General features: G+C 47.4%; 1 protein-coding gene across 1 annotated transcript; it reads right to left on the bottom strand.

Moving 5' to 3' along the window:
* Positions 1-6347: 6347 nt before the first annotated feature.
* On the bottom strand, positions 6348-8554 carry SEPHS2 (selenophosphate synthetase 2). The gene has a single exon (XM_007536146.3). The coding sequence runs from the start codon at positions 8396-8398 to the stop codon at positions 7055-7057; it is 1344 nt and encodes a 447-aa protein (XP_007536208.3). The 5' UTR covers positions 8399-8554; the 3' UTR covers positions 6348-7054.
* Between the last annotated feature and the right edge of the window lie 6063 nt (positions 8555-14617).

The following is a 14617-nucleotide window of genomic DNA, read 5'->3' on the forward strand; positions in this document are numbered from 1 at the left end:
GAAGATTCAGAAGCCGTGAAGCTGTGTTGTGGTGTCTCTCCTTCTGCTGACCCTCTATCTGATTGTTTTTTCTTTTTGCTTCCAGTGTTATTGCTGGGGCTCAGTGCCTGCCCTACAAATCCACTGCTCCTGGAGGCTAGTTTTTCCCTTTTTGTTGCCCTTGTTATTTATCATCGTTATTATTATTGTTGTTGTTGTTATTGCTGTCATCGTTGTTGGATAGGACACAGAGAAATCGAGAAAGGAGGGGATGACAGGGCGGGGGGGAGAAAGACACCTGCAGATCTGCTTCACCACTTGTGAAGTGACCCCCTTGCAGGTGGGGAGCCAGGGGCTCGAACCGGGGTCCTTGTGCTTGGCACCACGTGGGCTTAACTTGCTGCGCTACCGCCCGACCCCCACTATCTGAATTTTTTTTTTTAAAGACGGGAGTCAGATGTTAGCGCATGGGGTTAAGTGCAGGTGTTGCAGAGCGCAAGGACTGGCATAAGGATCCCCGTCCTTGCTATCTCCTTCTCTCCTCTAACTCCCCTCCCCTTTCAATTTCTCTGTGTGCGGAGGGCCAGGTGGTGGTACACTCAGCTGAGCACACGTACTGCCGTGCTCAAGGATCTGGGTTTGAACCCCCACTCCCAACCAGTAGAGGGAAGCTTCACTAGTGGTGAAGCAGGTCTGCAGGTGTCTATCTTTCTCTCCCTCCTCTCTCAATTTCTCTCTGGCCTAACAACAATAACAGCAGCAGCAACAACAATGGAAAAAAGATAGCCACAGGAGCAGTAGATTCGTAGAGCTTCAGTGATAACCCTGGAGGCATAGAAAGAAAGAAATTCTCTGTCCTATGAAAGAAAGGAAGGAAAGAAGAAAAAGAAAGAAAGAAAGAAAGAAAGAAAGAAAGAAAGAAAGAAAGAAAGAAAGAAAGAAAGAAAGAAAGGGGCTGCTGGGAGCAGCGTAAATTGTCACGCTGGCCCCAAGCCCCAGAGATCACCCTGATTGGGCGGGCGTGGGAGGGAAAGTCTGCTGGGAGCAGTTGAATCTTTCAGGCGCAAAGCCCCAGTGAAGCTCTGGAGGAAAGGAAAAAAAATAGAACAGAACAAAACCTCCTCATAAAAGCCCTCTCTGATCTCAGCCAACACCCAGCTACTCTCCCGTCCAGCGCCCTGTGTTTGCTTCGCCGTTCTCATCCTGATCTGCAATTACCTTGAGCATTCATTAGTTTGCTTATAAATAGGAGTGAGGTCATGGGAGGAATGTTGCTGCTATAACGACCCCCACACACCACCACCACCACCACCACCACCACTGCTTTGGCAGCTTGGCCTATATGGCGAATCCACTGCTCCTGCTGTCTTTTTTTTTTTTTTTTTTTTTTTGTCTGCAGGGTTATAGCTGGTGCTCGGTGCCTGCACTACAAATCCACTGCTCCTGGAGGCTATTTTTCCCCCTTTTGTTGCCCTTGTTGTTTATCATTGTTGTTGTTATTATTGTTGTTATTGCTATCATTGTTGTTGGATAGGACAGAGAGAAATGGAGAGAGGAGGGGAAGACAGAGAGGGGGAGAGAAAGATAGACACCTGCAGACCTGCTTCACCGCCTGTGAAGTGACCCCCTGCAGGTGGGGAGCTGGGAGCTCAAACTGGGGTCCTTGTGCTTCATGCCATGTGTGCTTAGCCCACTGCGCTACTGAATGGCACCCCCTTTTTTTCTTTGTCATAGAGCATGAGATAGAAATAGAAATGTAGAGGAAGAGAGAGAGAAGGGGAGGAAGAGATAGAGATAGAGAGAAAGAGAGAGAGAGGAAAGATACTTGAAGCACTGCTCTGCTGCTTATGAATCTTCCCTGCTGCAGGTGGGGACCAGGGGTTTGAACCCTGGCTCTTGAACATGGTAATATGTACGCTGTACCAGGATACACTGCTGCCTTGACTCGGGGGGAGAATTCTTGTTCTTATTAATATTTTCAGGAGGAGTCATGGGAGAAGTTTTTTGGAGTCTCCAGCCCAGCCCCCTTAGGCCAGGGAGTTCCTGGAAGCCTTACAAGTCCTCTTCCCCCAATCTCTTTGCCCAGTCCTTTCCTCCACAGGAGGGCTGAGGCCTAGCCAGATATCCTCTCTCTCCTTCTCCCTCTTTCTTTCTCTCCCTCTCCCTCTCTCTCCTTATCAGAGCACTGCTCAAGCCCGGTTTATGGTTGTTCAGGAGATAGAACCTTGGACTTGGGAACCTCAGACATGAAAGTCTGTTTGCATAACCATCAAGCTATCTATCTCCCCCATTCATCAAGCCAGATGTTCTCCACTTACTCCCCAGTTAGAATGTTCATTTTCCTTCTCTGTATGTCAAATAGCATAATGGTTATGCAGAGACCCTCCTGCCTGAGGCTCTGTAGTCCTAGGTTCAATCCCCTGTACCACCATAAATAAAGAAAGTAAAATCTGTTCTCTACTTCCACACTGCCATGTCTTCATTCTCCTTCGTTCACTGCATCTCCAAGTTTCATCCAACCTTCAGAGAATCCTGCTTCAGGTGCCAGGCGGTGGCACACCTGGTTTAGCTAGTACATTACAGTGAGCAAAGACTTAAGTTTAAGCCCCCAGTCCCCACCTGCAGGGGGAAAGCTTCATGAATGGTGAAGTAGGGTTGCAGGTGTCTCTGTCTCCCTCTCTATCTCCCCCTCCACTCTCAATTTTTCTCTGTCTCTATCAAATAAATAAATGAATAAATAAATAAATAATTTAAAGAGAGAGAGAGAGAATCCTGCTTCAAAGCCACCTCCTCTGGAAAGCCTTCCTAACAGTCTTCCAAAAAGGAAAGAATTTAACTTCCTTTTTTCTTTAATTTATTATTTATTTTAGATAGAGAGGGCAGGGCTTTGGATGGCATAATGATTATGCAAAGAGGCTTTCATAACTGACGCTCTGAAGTCCCAGGTTCGATTCCCTGCACCACCACAAGCCAGAGCTGAGCAGTGTTCTGGTGAAAAATAAACTAAGAAAGAAAAATCAAAAGACGGACATAGATATGGAGAGAGAGAGAGAGAGAGAGAGAGAGAGAGAGAGAGAGCTGCAGCACTGCTTCACCACTTATACAGCTCCCTCCCTGTAGGTGGGGAGCTTGAACCCAGGTCCTTGCTCATTGTTACATAGACCCTCGACTGGGTGTGCCACCCCCAGCCCCAGAATTTTACCCCCTAAAACACTTAATCCACTCCAACTCTCCTGGTACTTACCACTCTTTTAGAGAATTTTTAACAGTTTTTATTTATGTTTACTATTAGATAGAGACAGAGAGAAACTGAGAGGGGGAGGGAGAGTGACAAGAGACACCTGCAGCCCTGCTTCACCACTTGTGAAGCTTTCCCTTGAAGGTGGGGATTGGGGGCTCAAACCTGGGTCCTTGTGCACTGTAATATGAGTGCTTAACCACACGCACTACCACTGTCCTCCCACCCTCCTTTATGAGTGGTGAAAATTGTTGACTAATTACTAGCTGTATTTTTATATATTTTAAATAATTTTATTTATTTTAATAAGAGAAATATATATATGTATATATATATTTATATATATAGAGAGAATAGAGCACTGCTGGGATCTCAGAGCCTCAGGCTTGAAAGTCTCATTGCATAGCCACTGTGCTATTTCCCCAGCCCTATATTCATTTTTTTTTTTTTAACCAGACTACAGGTCAGTTGGATTGAAACTTGGACTTTAGAGCCTCATGCAACAGTCTCTGTATATTCATTAAGCTATTACCTCCCCAACTCAGTCTGATATACTTTTTTTTTACTTCAGTATTTCTTTTTTCACTTATTATTTTTATTTTTTTCCTCCAGGGTTATCTCTAGTACTTGGTGCCTGCACTACAAATCCACTGCTCCTGAAGGCTATTTTTTTCCTTTTGTCGCCCTTATTTATGGATATTGTTATTGCTGTTGTTGTTATTGCTGCCGTTGTTGTCGGATAGAACAGAGAGAAATGGAGAGAGGAGGGGAGACAGACAGGGGGAGAAAAAGAGAAACACCTGCAGACCTGCTTCACTGCCTCTGAAGCGACCTCCCTGTAGGTGGGGAGCCGGGGACTCGAACCCTGATCCTTACACCAGTCCTTATGCTTTGAGCCATGTATGCTTAATCTGCTGCACCACTGCCCAACCCATATTTAAAATTTTTAATCTTTATTTATTGTATAGAGACAGCCCAAAATTGAGAGGGAAGGGGGTGATAGAGAGGGAGAGAGACAGACACCTGCAGCCCTGCTTCACCACTTGCAAAGCTTTCCCCCTCCAAGTGGGGACCAGAGGATTGTACTGGGGACCTTGTGCTCTGTAATGTGAACACTCAACCAGCTGCACCACCACCTGGCCCCTCTTTTTCACTTTTTAAAAAATCTTTATTTATGTATTGGATAGAGACAGCCAGAAATCAAGAGGGAAGGGGGATAGAGAGGAAGAGAGACAGACAGACACCTACAGCACTGCTTCACCACTCATGAAGCTTTCTCCCTGCAGGTGGGGACAGGGCATTCAAACCTGGGTCTTTGCGCATTGTTAACATGTGCGCTCAAACAGGTGTGCCACCACCGGGTCCCTTTTTTTTCACTTTTTAAAAATCTTAATTTAAAAAAAAATTATTGCCACAAGGATAATAGCTGGGGCTCAGTGCCTGCATGACAAATTCACTACTCCTGCTGGCCATGTTTCTTTTTTTCTCCCCCACCCCTTTTCTTTTTCATTAGTAAGGACAGAGGACTGAGCAGACAGTATAATGGTTATGGAAAACACTTTCGGGCCTGAGGCGCCAAAATTCCCAGGTTCTGCCCCCAGCACCATAAGCCAGAGCTGAGCAATGCTCTGTTTAAAAAAAAAAAAAAAAAGCAATAAATGGCCACCAGGAGCTATAGTGCCAGCACTGAACCCCAGCAATAACCCTGGAGACAAAAAAAGAGAGACTTGCTTTGCCACTTGAGAAGTTTTCCCCACTCTCCACCTCCCACCAATAGGAGGGGATCAGGGACTTGAACCATGGTCTTTGTGCATGGCAATGTGTGAACTCCACTGGGTGTGCCACCACTTAGTCCCTATTATCTTTCTTCTTCAATATTTTAATTTATTATTAGGTAGAGAGAAACTGATTGGGGACAGGGAGATAGAGGGAGAGAAGCAGAGACACACCTGCAGCTCTGCTTCACCACTTGTGAAGCTTCCCCCTGGAAGTGACGACCAGGGACTTGAGCTTGGATCCTTGTGTACTGTAATTTGTGCGTTTAACCAGGTGCACCACTGCCTGCCCCCTCCCCATTATCTCTTTTTAAGGAGAGAAAGAGAATATGCACTGTTCCCCCATCTCCATTTTCCATTTTTTTCCTTTTTATTATTTATTTTCTTTTGTTGCCCTTGTTGTAGTTATTATTGATGTCGTCGTTGTTATTGGATAGAACAGAGAGAAATCGAGAGAGGAGGGGAAGACAGAGAAGGGAAGAGAGACACCTGCAGACCTGTTTCACCGCCTGTGTTGTGACACACCTGTAGACCTGTTTCACCGCCTGTGTTGTGACACCCCTGCAGGTGGGGAGCCGGGGGCTCGAACCAGCATCCTTATGCTGGTCCTTGCGCTTTGTATCACGCGTGCTTAACCCACTGTGTTACCGCATGACCCCATCCCCATTTTTCAGTTTTAATTCTCTTGTCTTTGGTTGAGTCTCTTGTCTTTTGGTGTGCTTGCTGCCTTAATTTGTGTGAGTTTATCCCTTTTATTAATTTTTAAAATTTAGTATTTATTATTGGATAGAGACAGAAAGAAATTGAGAAAGGGAAAGAAGTGGAGACACACCTGCAGCTCTGCTTCACCACTTGCAGGTGGGAACCAGGGGCTTGAGCCTCGGTCCTTGTACACAGTAATATGTGTGCTCAATCAGGTGTGCCACCGCCTGGCCCTTATTCTTTATTGGATAGAGACAGCCAAAAATTGAGAAGGGGGGGTAGAGGGGGAGAGAGAGAGAGATACACTTGAAGCACTTCTTCACTTGTGAAGCTTTCCCCCTGCAGGTGTGCATGGGGACTTGAACCTGGATCCTTGCGCATTGTAACGTACACTCAACCAATTGCACTACCACCAGGACCCCAAAATATCCCTTTACATGCCAATGTGAGAGGCTGTGATGTAGAGGACTTATACAAACTTTTTCTTTATTCTCAAGCACAGGGCCCTGAGTTTGATCCCCAGCACTGCATGTGCCAGAATGATGTCCTGGTTCTCTCTCTCCCATTAAGTAAATAATCTCGGGGTGGGGGGGAACTGTAAAGGAAAAAAACAAACAAACTGGGAATTCCAATGATCCATACATTAGCTAGAACAGGTTTTCAACAGAGTACTTTTTATTTCACTAGAAATCTATTAAATCACCAGCAATTTTCAGTGCGAGGTTTAACGTCGTAATGGCCATCAAGACCTGGGCTCTGGGGGTTGCTCTGAGTCTCCCAGCCCTTAATGGGGTTTAGAGGGAGAGACGTCATGAACAGAGCCCAAGTCAGACCGCATCAGGTTTTCCTTTCCCAGTCACTGGACAAGCTGCTCAATTCTTGTCCAGAGCAGGAAAGAGCCAGACTTTCAGACAAATGTAATAAAGAATTTGACACTGCATTATAAGATTTCTCTGCACAATTCAGATTTGTCAATAGCATTGGTCCAAACTGGTTTGCTTCGGATCTAAGTATTTTTTTTGTTTGTTTTTACAATTTTTTTTTTGGTGTATGTAATTTTAATAATCCCATTCCCTGTGCAGAAGTGAATCGAATTCAGTACCAAGAAAAAGAAAAAAAAAAAAAAACCCTCATGCCTGAGTAGCCGCATCTTACTCTTAGAAAGAGGAACCCGGCTTTGCTGCAAATGGTGAACAAACCTCCCCCTTACAAAGTCAAAATGTTACTTTTGGTCTTGGAATGTTTTGACTTCTGCTGGGCCAAACTAAGATGCAGGCAGCCTTGTTCGGAAAGTTCTTAAAGTCAGTCCTTGGGGATGGCTGGATGGCTGCTCTGCAGTACAGACAACTGCGGTCCCATCTCACGAGCTTGGCTCTGCAGAGGCGCTGGAACTGTCCGGAGCAAGAGCAGCTGCGGAGGCTCCTCGAGGTAGGACTTCGATAACTCTGGGCTTATCAATGATCCGGGCCGTCCGGTTACCCTTCTCCACGATGCCCACGATCCACGCCTGGTGGCCTTCTCCGTACTTGGAAGATTTGATCTCGGAACAGAAGCGAGCTGCCTGCTCTCGCGGCAGACAGATGAGCAGGCCTCCAGAGGTTTCCGCCGAGGTGCCCTGCAGGAGCCCGAAGCGCCCGCTGGCCTTGCTGATGGCCGCCATCTTGGCGATGATGGGCAGGTTGTGGATGACGAAGGACACCTCGTTCCTCTGCTGCTTCGCCAGGTTCTGCGCGTGGCCCAGGATGCCGAAGCCCGTGATGTCGGTGGCCGCGTGGGCGTTGAATGTGTGCATCAGGCCCGCGGCCGTTCTGTTGAGGGTGGCCATGTTGAACATGGCTTCCTGGTAGGCCAGTTCCACCTCCTCCTTGGAGACCACCATCTTGATCTTATTCCACCTCTCGGGGTGGTCCAGCCACTGGTGGGCGTTGACGGCCACCTGGGTCCCCAAGGGCTTGGTCAGCACCAGCACGTCCCCGACGACCGCGCTGTCGGGCATGATGAACTCGTTGGGCTGACACACCACCGTGGCCACCCCGCCGACGATGATCCACGGGTTCACCACCGTCTGACCGCCCGTCACCGCCGTCCCGCCTTCTTCGGCCGCGTCCCGGAAGCCCCTGACCATCAGGGGCACGACCTTGTCCCGCTCCTCGTCGGTCATGCTCTCGCTGACACTCAGCAGCATCAGCATGTTGTCGCACTCCGTGATGCCCAGGGCGTACAGGTCGCTCAGCACGTTGGCGCAGGCGATGCGCCCCATCATGTAGGGGTCCTCCACCAGCGGGTAGAAGAAGTCCGTGGTCTGCACCAGCGACAGGCCCCCGTGCCGCAGGGGGATGACACACGAGTCCAGCCCGATGCCCAGGGATGGAGATGCGGGGCTGGCCTCGGTCCCGATGGGCAGCCCGGCTTCCTGGGCCGCCTCCTCCAGGCCTCCGAGCGGAGCCCGGCCCAGCGGCCGCGCGTCCGGCTGCGTCAGTCCCGCCAGGAGTTTGAGCAGCGTCTCCTGGGGGACCTTGCAGCCTCAGCCCTTCATGCCGGAGAAGCCCGTCAGCCGCCAGCTGGGGCTCAGCCCCAACGTCTGGGGCTCGAAGGGCCGGTAGCTCGAGAAGCCGCGGCCGAGACACCAGCCCGCCGGGCCCAGGGAGCCTTCCACCGCCGCCATCGCCTCTCCGCCCGCGCCGGCCGCCCCGGAATCCGCCATCGCGTCCGTCGGGCGGGGAGCCGGAGAGAGAAGAGGCGCGGGCGCCGGCGTCCCCACTCGAGCGAGTCGGGGTAACAGTCAGACACCACCGCGGACGCGCCCGGACCCGGCTCGCGGCGCTGCGCTCGCGCCACTCCGCGCACTCCCACCTTCTTGCCCGAGTGGGCGCCGCCGCGCCCCATATTTATAGTCGCTGGTGATTGACAGACGCCCCATCCAATGACGGCTCCGCACGGGGAGGCGGGCTTCCTTTGATCTGAAAGGTACACGTACTTGCTCGCTAGCCGCGTTTGCGAAACCGTTCCCGGCGAGATTACAAAACTAGCTCTCGGGTTCATCTCTCCCCCTGCGTGGAATTTAAATACTGTGTCGGGAGTGGCTAGAGGATCTGCACTCCCCTTCCGGCTAGTTTACCAACTGCGGCGTTTTCCAAGTCCCGGGAGGTCACTTGGCAGAGCTCATGCGGGTCAGAATTGTCCAAAGGTCACTAGTCAGGACATTTGTTCAATCCAGGATAGGGAAACAGTCCGTGGAAAAACTAGGGAGCAATGAGAAATGAGATATGGGTGCGGGTGGTGGCGCACCTGGTTGAGCGCACACATTACAGTGCACAAGGACCCCGGTTCAAGCCCCTGGTCCCCACCTGCAGGGGGAAAGTTCACGAGTGGTGAAGTAGGACTGCAGGTGTCTCTCTGTCTCTCTCCCCTCTCCATTTCTGACTATACCCAATAAACAAATAAAGAAATTTTAAAAAGAAATGAGATGTGAAGTTCCTCTCTTTAAACAAGCCCATTGCAGCGTCACAATGATGAAATTGTTTAACCAGAACTCTGCTCAGCTCTGGTTTATGGTGTCATGGGGGAATTGAACCTGGCACTTTGGGATCTCAGACACGAGTTTGTTTGCATAACCATTATGCTGTCTCCCCCGCTCAAAATATATGAGTGTGTTTTACTTTTTTATTTTTGAAAATATTTTACTTATTCTATATCAGAAAGAGACAGAGAAATTGAGGAGGGGGAATAGGAAGGGGGAGAAACCGCTCATGAAGTTTCCTTTCTGCAGGTGGGGACTAGGCGTTTGACCCAGGGTCCTTGTTCATGGTGACATGTGCACTCGACCAGGTGTGCCACTGCCCAGCCCCTACTTTTATTATTATTTTAAGTTTTTTTTTCTTTTCTCTAATATTATTAATATTTAAAATTTTTTTTTGCCTACAGGGTTATTGCTGGGGCTCAGTGCCTGCACTACGAACCCACTGCTCCTGAATGCTATTTTTCCCATTTTGTTGTCCTTGTTGTTGTGCTTGTTGTAGTTGTTATTGTTGTCATAGCTGTTGTTGGATAGAACAGAGAGAAATGGAGAGAGGAGGGGAAGACAGAGAGGAGGAGAGAAAGATAGACACCTGCAGACCTGCTTCACTACTTGTGAAGGGACTCCCCTGCAGGTGGGGAGCTGGGGTCTCAAACCAGGACCCTCTCTGGTCCTTGCACTTTGCGCCACCTGCGCTTAACCTGCTGCACTACCGCCCGGCTCCCACTTTTATTATTTTTTTAAAATTTTGTTTTATTTTCGCTCATCTCTGGCTGTACTGAGGATTAAACTTAGGACCTTTGGTGCCTCAGCCATGAAAGTCTTTCTGTATAACCATTATGCTTTTTCATCAGCCCAATAATAAAATGTTAATTATTATTATTTTATCAGAGCACACTGCTCAACTTTGGTTTATGGGGCCTTGGAGCCTCAGGCATTAGGGTCTGTTTGCATGACCTTTATGCTATCTCCCCCACCCATTAAAGTGGACTTTGGGGGCCAGGCGGTAGCACACCTGGCTAAACACACACATTACAGTGCACAAGGACCCAGGTTCAAGCCCCTGGTGCCTACCTGCAGGGGGAAAGCTTCATGAGTGGTGACGTGGTGCTGCAGGTGTCTCTCTGTCTCTCTTCCTCTCTATCTGTCCCCATTCCATCTCAACTTCTCTTTGTTGGAATCCAATATTAAGAATAAATTAAACATTATTTAAAGTAGACTTTGAAGAATTTGAAGATGCTCTGTCCAAACATCTTTATGGGTCCTGGCACCATCCCCCCTCTTAAGAGCTTGTGTGACTCTCTGTCCAGCTCCCAGTGTCAACTGACTCATCTGGACAAAAAAGCTTGCCTCAATCACTTCTGAAGTTTCTACATTTTATTAGCATATATGAGAATCTATGTTGTATCTATGGAGGGCAGTTTGTCAGCATCTACTAAAAATACTTGTATGAGCCAACAGAATAGCTCATGCAAGTATTAGCACTTGGAGAGTGCACTACTTTGCCATGTGTGTGACCCAGGTTCGAGTACAGCCCCCACCAAGTTAAAGGAAACTTCAATTCTGTGGTCTCTTTCCGCCTCTAAATAAATAAAGATTTGTAAGGAATCAGGTGGCAGCACATCTGGCTAATCACACACATGACAGTGTGCAAGGGACCCAGGTTCAAACCCCTGGTTCCCATAGGGGAAAACTTCACAAGTAGTGAAGCAGGGATACCAGTTACTCTGTGTCTCCTTCTCTCTCTATCTTCCTTCTCAATCTCTCTCTGTCTCTATTACATTAATTAATTAATTAATTAATTAATTAAAAAGAAATACTTGCACACAATATCTTTAACCAAGTAGTTCCAATTCCTAGGACATTATCCTACAGATAGACTCCCCAGTGTGACTTGGAAATGATGTTTCTCACTGCTGGGATGTTTATAATCTCAACGTTTTGGAAACAGTGAAAATGTCCAACAAGTATGAGTAAGAGTGATTGTGATACACCCACATAGTAACAGACTATAGGGTGGGGTGTGTGGGAAGAACACCAAGCAGACTCTGTTGATAAGCACAGGTCTAAATGTTTTACACATGTTAACTAGTCTCATTCTCAGAAGAAGCTTATGAGTTAGGATTCTTCCCACATTTGACAGAGTGGGAGTGTAAGTTTCAGGCAGATTAAATGACCTATTTTTTTAATATTGTAGCCAGTTTAGTCTGGACCGGGCTGTGAACCCAAATGCCACTGAGTTATATTGCCAAGTACACCAAGGTATGAGCTCTCCCTCCTCCTCCTTCCTCTTCTCCTCTCCTCCCCCCTCCTCCTCTTATTTATTTATTTATTTATCTTATTTTATGTTTTTTTCCAACAGGCATCTAACATATACGCAATTTTACTGCTCTAGGACATTTTCATTCAGAGAGAGGGAGGGTAACTGGGAGCTGGGTGGTGACATGTTAGGTTAAGCACACGTAGCACTAAGCACAAGGACGCCAGCAAGGATCCCAGCTCCCCACCTGCAGAGGGGTTGTTTCACAGGCGGTGAAGCAGGTCTGCAGATGTCTATCTTTCTCTCCCCCTCACTGCCTCTCCCACTTCTCTCGATTTCTCTCAGTCCCATCCAACAACAACAACAGCAATACCAACAAGGACAACAAAATGGGGAAAATGTCCTCCAGGAGCAATGAATTCCTGGTGCTGGCACCGAGCCCCAGTGATAACCCTGGAGGCAAAAATCTGTGTGTATTTATTTTGGATAATGACATAAAAATTAAGGGGGAGATAGAGAGGGAGAGGGAGAGGGGGAGGGGGAGGGGTGGGGAGGGGAGGGGAGGGGGAGAGAGGGAGAGGGAGAGAGAGAGAGAGAGAGGGAGAGAGGGAACTCTTGCAGAACTGCTTCGTTGCTCATGAAGCTTTCCCCCTGCAGGTGGGGACCAGGGGCTTGAACCTGAGTCCTTGCACACTATAACCAGGTGCATTACCAACCAGCTTCCCAATTTTATTTCCACATTAAAGAGGGGAAAAAAAAACAAACAGTGGTAGCACACTCTGTAGTATGCACTGGTTATAGTGAGCAAAGACCGAGGTTCAAGTCCTCATTTCTCAGCTGCAGTGAGACGAGTTTCAAAACCAATGAGACAGGGCACGGGCAGACAGCATAATGGTTATGCAAAGAGACTCTCATGCCTGAAGCTCCAAAGTCCCTGGTTCAGCCTCCCACACCACCATAAGCCAGAGCTAAACAGTGCTCTGGTTAAAACAAACAAACAAAAAAAAACAGACCACAATGAAACAGTGCTGCGTCTTTCTTCCTATCTTCTCCATTCCCTGTCAATTTCTCTCTGTCTCTAGTCAATAAGTAAATAAATAAATGTATGCTGTCATTTAAATATTTAAAATCAAGTCTCATTCTTTCCCCACAAAATAAATAAATAAATAATAAATAAAAAGACAAAAGAAAGAAAAGAAACCCAAAATAGGTAGTGAAAAAGCAATTGATGTGAAAGTTCATAGGCCTTGTGGCTTTTACCCAACCTCTGTGTTCTGCCTTGAGGAGCTGACAGACCTTGAGGAAGTTATAAACCCTCCTCCACTTTAGCTGCCCCCTCAGTGAGATGAGGACCACGCTCCCTGCTTGGGGTCTGGAGGAGGGGTCTCAGGAACCTCAGGGGAGGCCCTTGCAGGAGGATTTGTGCATTGTACAAGGGGCTTCATGGTGCCAGGGGACACCTCTTCTTCACCCCCCTCATCTGGGTTGCTCAGCTTTAGCGTTTCCCTTGGCAATGCCATCTCTTGAGTTGGGTTTAAAGCCACAGCCGAGGAATAGCTCACCAGGTAGGGAGTGTGCCTTATTCTGTTGGAGGTCTGGGTTTGAACCCGTGGCACCACATGGAGTGTCATAGCACCAGGAGCAGCTCCTCTGGAAGCTGTGGTGTTTCTCCCTTTCTCTTTTGCCTCACTCTGCTCTTGTCTCTGTCTGAAATAGAAAGAAGGACACAGTTGTGGCCTGACAGGTGGTGCAGTGGATAAGGTATTGGACTGTCAAACAAGAGGTTCTGAGTTTGATCTTTGGCATTGAGTCAATCAGAAGCCGGGGGCTCGAACCAGGATCCTTACGCCTGTCCTTGTGCTTTGCACCACCTGCACTTAACCCGTTGCACTACCGCCCAACTCCCTATTTTTTATTTTTTTTTAAAGGTGTGTGTGTGTGTGTGTGCGTGTGTGCTACCAGGGTTATTGCTGGGCCTTGGTGCCCTCACAACAGTGTCCAGTTTTTCCTTTTATTATTAATATTATTTAAAATTATGAGACAGAAATAAGGAAAGGAGAGCTGGGTGGTGGTGTACCTGGATCTTGAAAACTATAATGTGAGCACTCAACCAAGTGCTCCACCACCTGACCCCATAAATACGTCTTTTTCATTTCTTTTCTTTATTTTTTTTAATTTTTAAGAACATTTTAATTAATTTATTTTCCTTATTGTTGCCCTTTTTGTTTTTGTTGTTGTTGTCATTATTATTATTGTTGTTACTGATGTCCTTGTTAGATAGGACAGAGAGAAATGGAGAGAGAAGGGGAAGACAGAGAGGGGGAGCAAAAGAGAAACACCTGCAGACCTGCTTCAACGTTTATGAAGCAACTCCCCTGCAGGTGGGGAGCTGAGACTCAATTCGGGATCCTTAAGCCGGTCCTTGTGCTTTGCACCACCTGCGCTTAACCTGCTGCGCTACCACTTGACTCCCCATTTTTCTTTCTTTAAAGTCAGCACATGCCGGGGACCTCATGTTGCTAGGTCCAAGACTTGAGCCACTGCACTATCTCCTGGGTCTTGAAGACGCAATATTTTAAAAGGAATTCTTTTACTGTGGTAAGACAGCATATTTTTAGTACTCTGAACAACATTTTCAGTAGGTTTAGGACACATAAGGTTTTTTTATTGTAAAATAATTCTGTGTCATCATAGGAAAATAAAATGCATTTTTAATATTTATTTTTTACTCCCTTTTGTTGCCTTTGTTGTTTTATTGTTGTAGTTATTATTGTAGTTGTTATTGATGTCATTGTTGTTGGATAGGACAGAGAGAAATGGAGAGAGGAGGGGAAGACAGAGAGGGAGAGAGAAAGACAGACACCTGCAGACCTGCTTCACCGCCTGTGAAGCGACTCCCTGCAGGTGGGGAGCTGGGGCTCCAACTGGGATGTTTTTGCCGGTCCTTGAGCTTTGAGCCAGCTGGGCTTAACTCACTGTGCTACTGCCCAACTCTTTTTTCCCCCAGTATGTATGTATATATTTATTTAATGAGAGGAGAGAGAGACAGGGAGAGTGACAGAGAACTTTTTAAAAATTATTTATTTCTCCCTTTTGTTGCCCTTGTTGCCTTTTTATTGTTGTTGTAGTTATTATTGTTGTTGTTA

Source organism: Erinaceus europaeus, chromosome 15 (genome assembly GCF_950295315.1).
Source record: "Erinaceus europaeus chromosome 15, mEriEur2.1, whole genome shotgun sequence".
In the NCBI taxonomy this organism is placed as follows: domain Eukaryota; kingdom Metazoa; phylum Chordata; class Mammalia; order Eulipotyphla; family Erinaceidae; genus Erinaceus; species Erinaceus europaeus.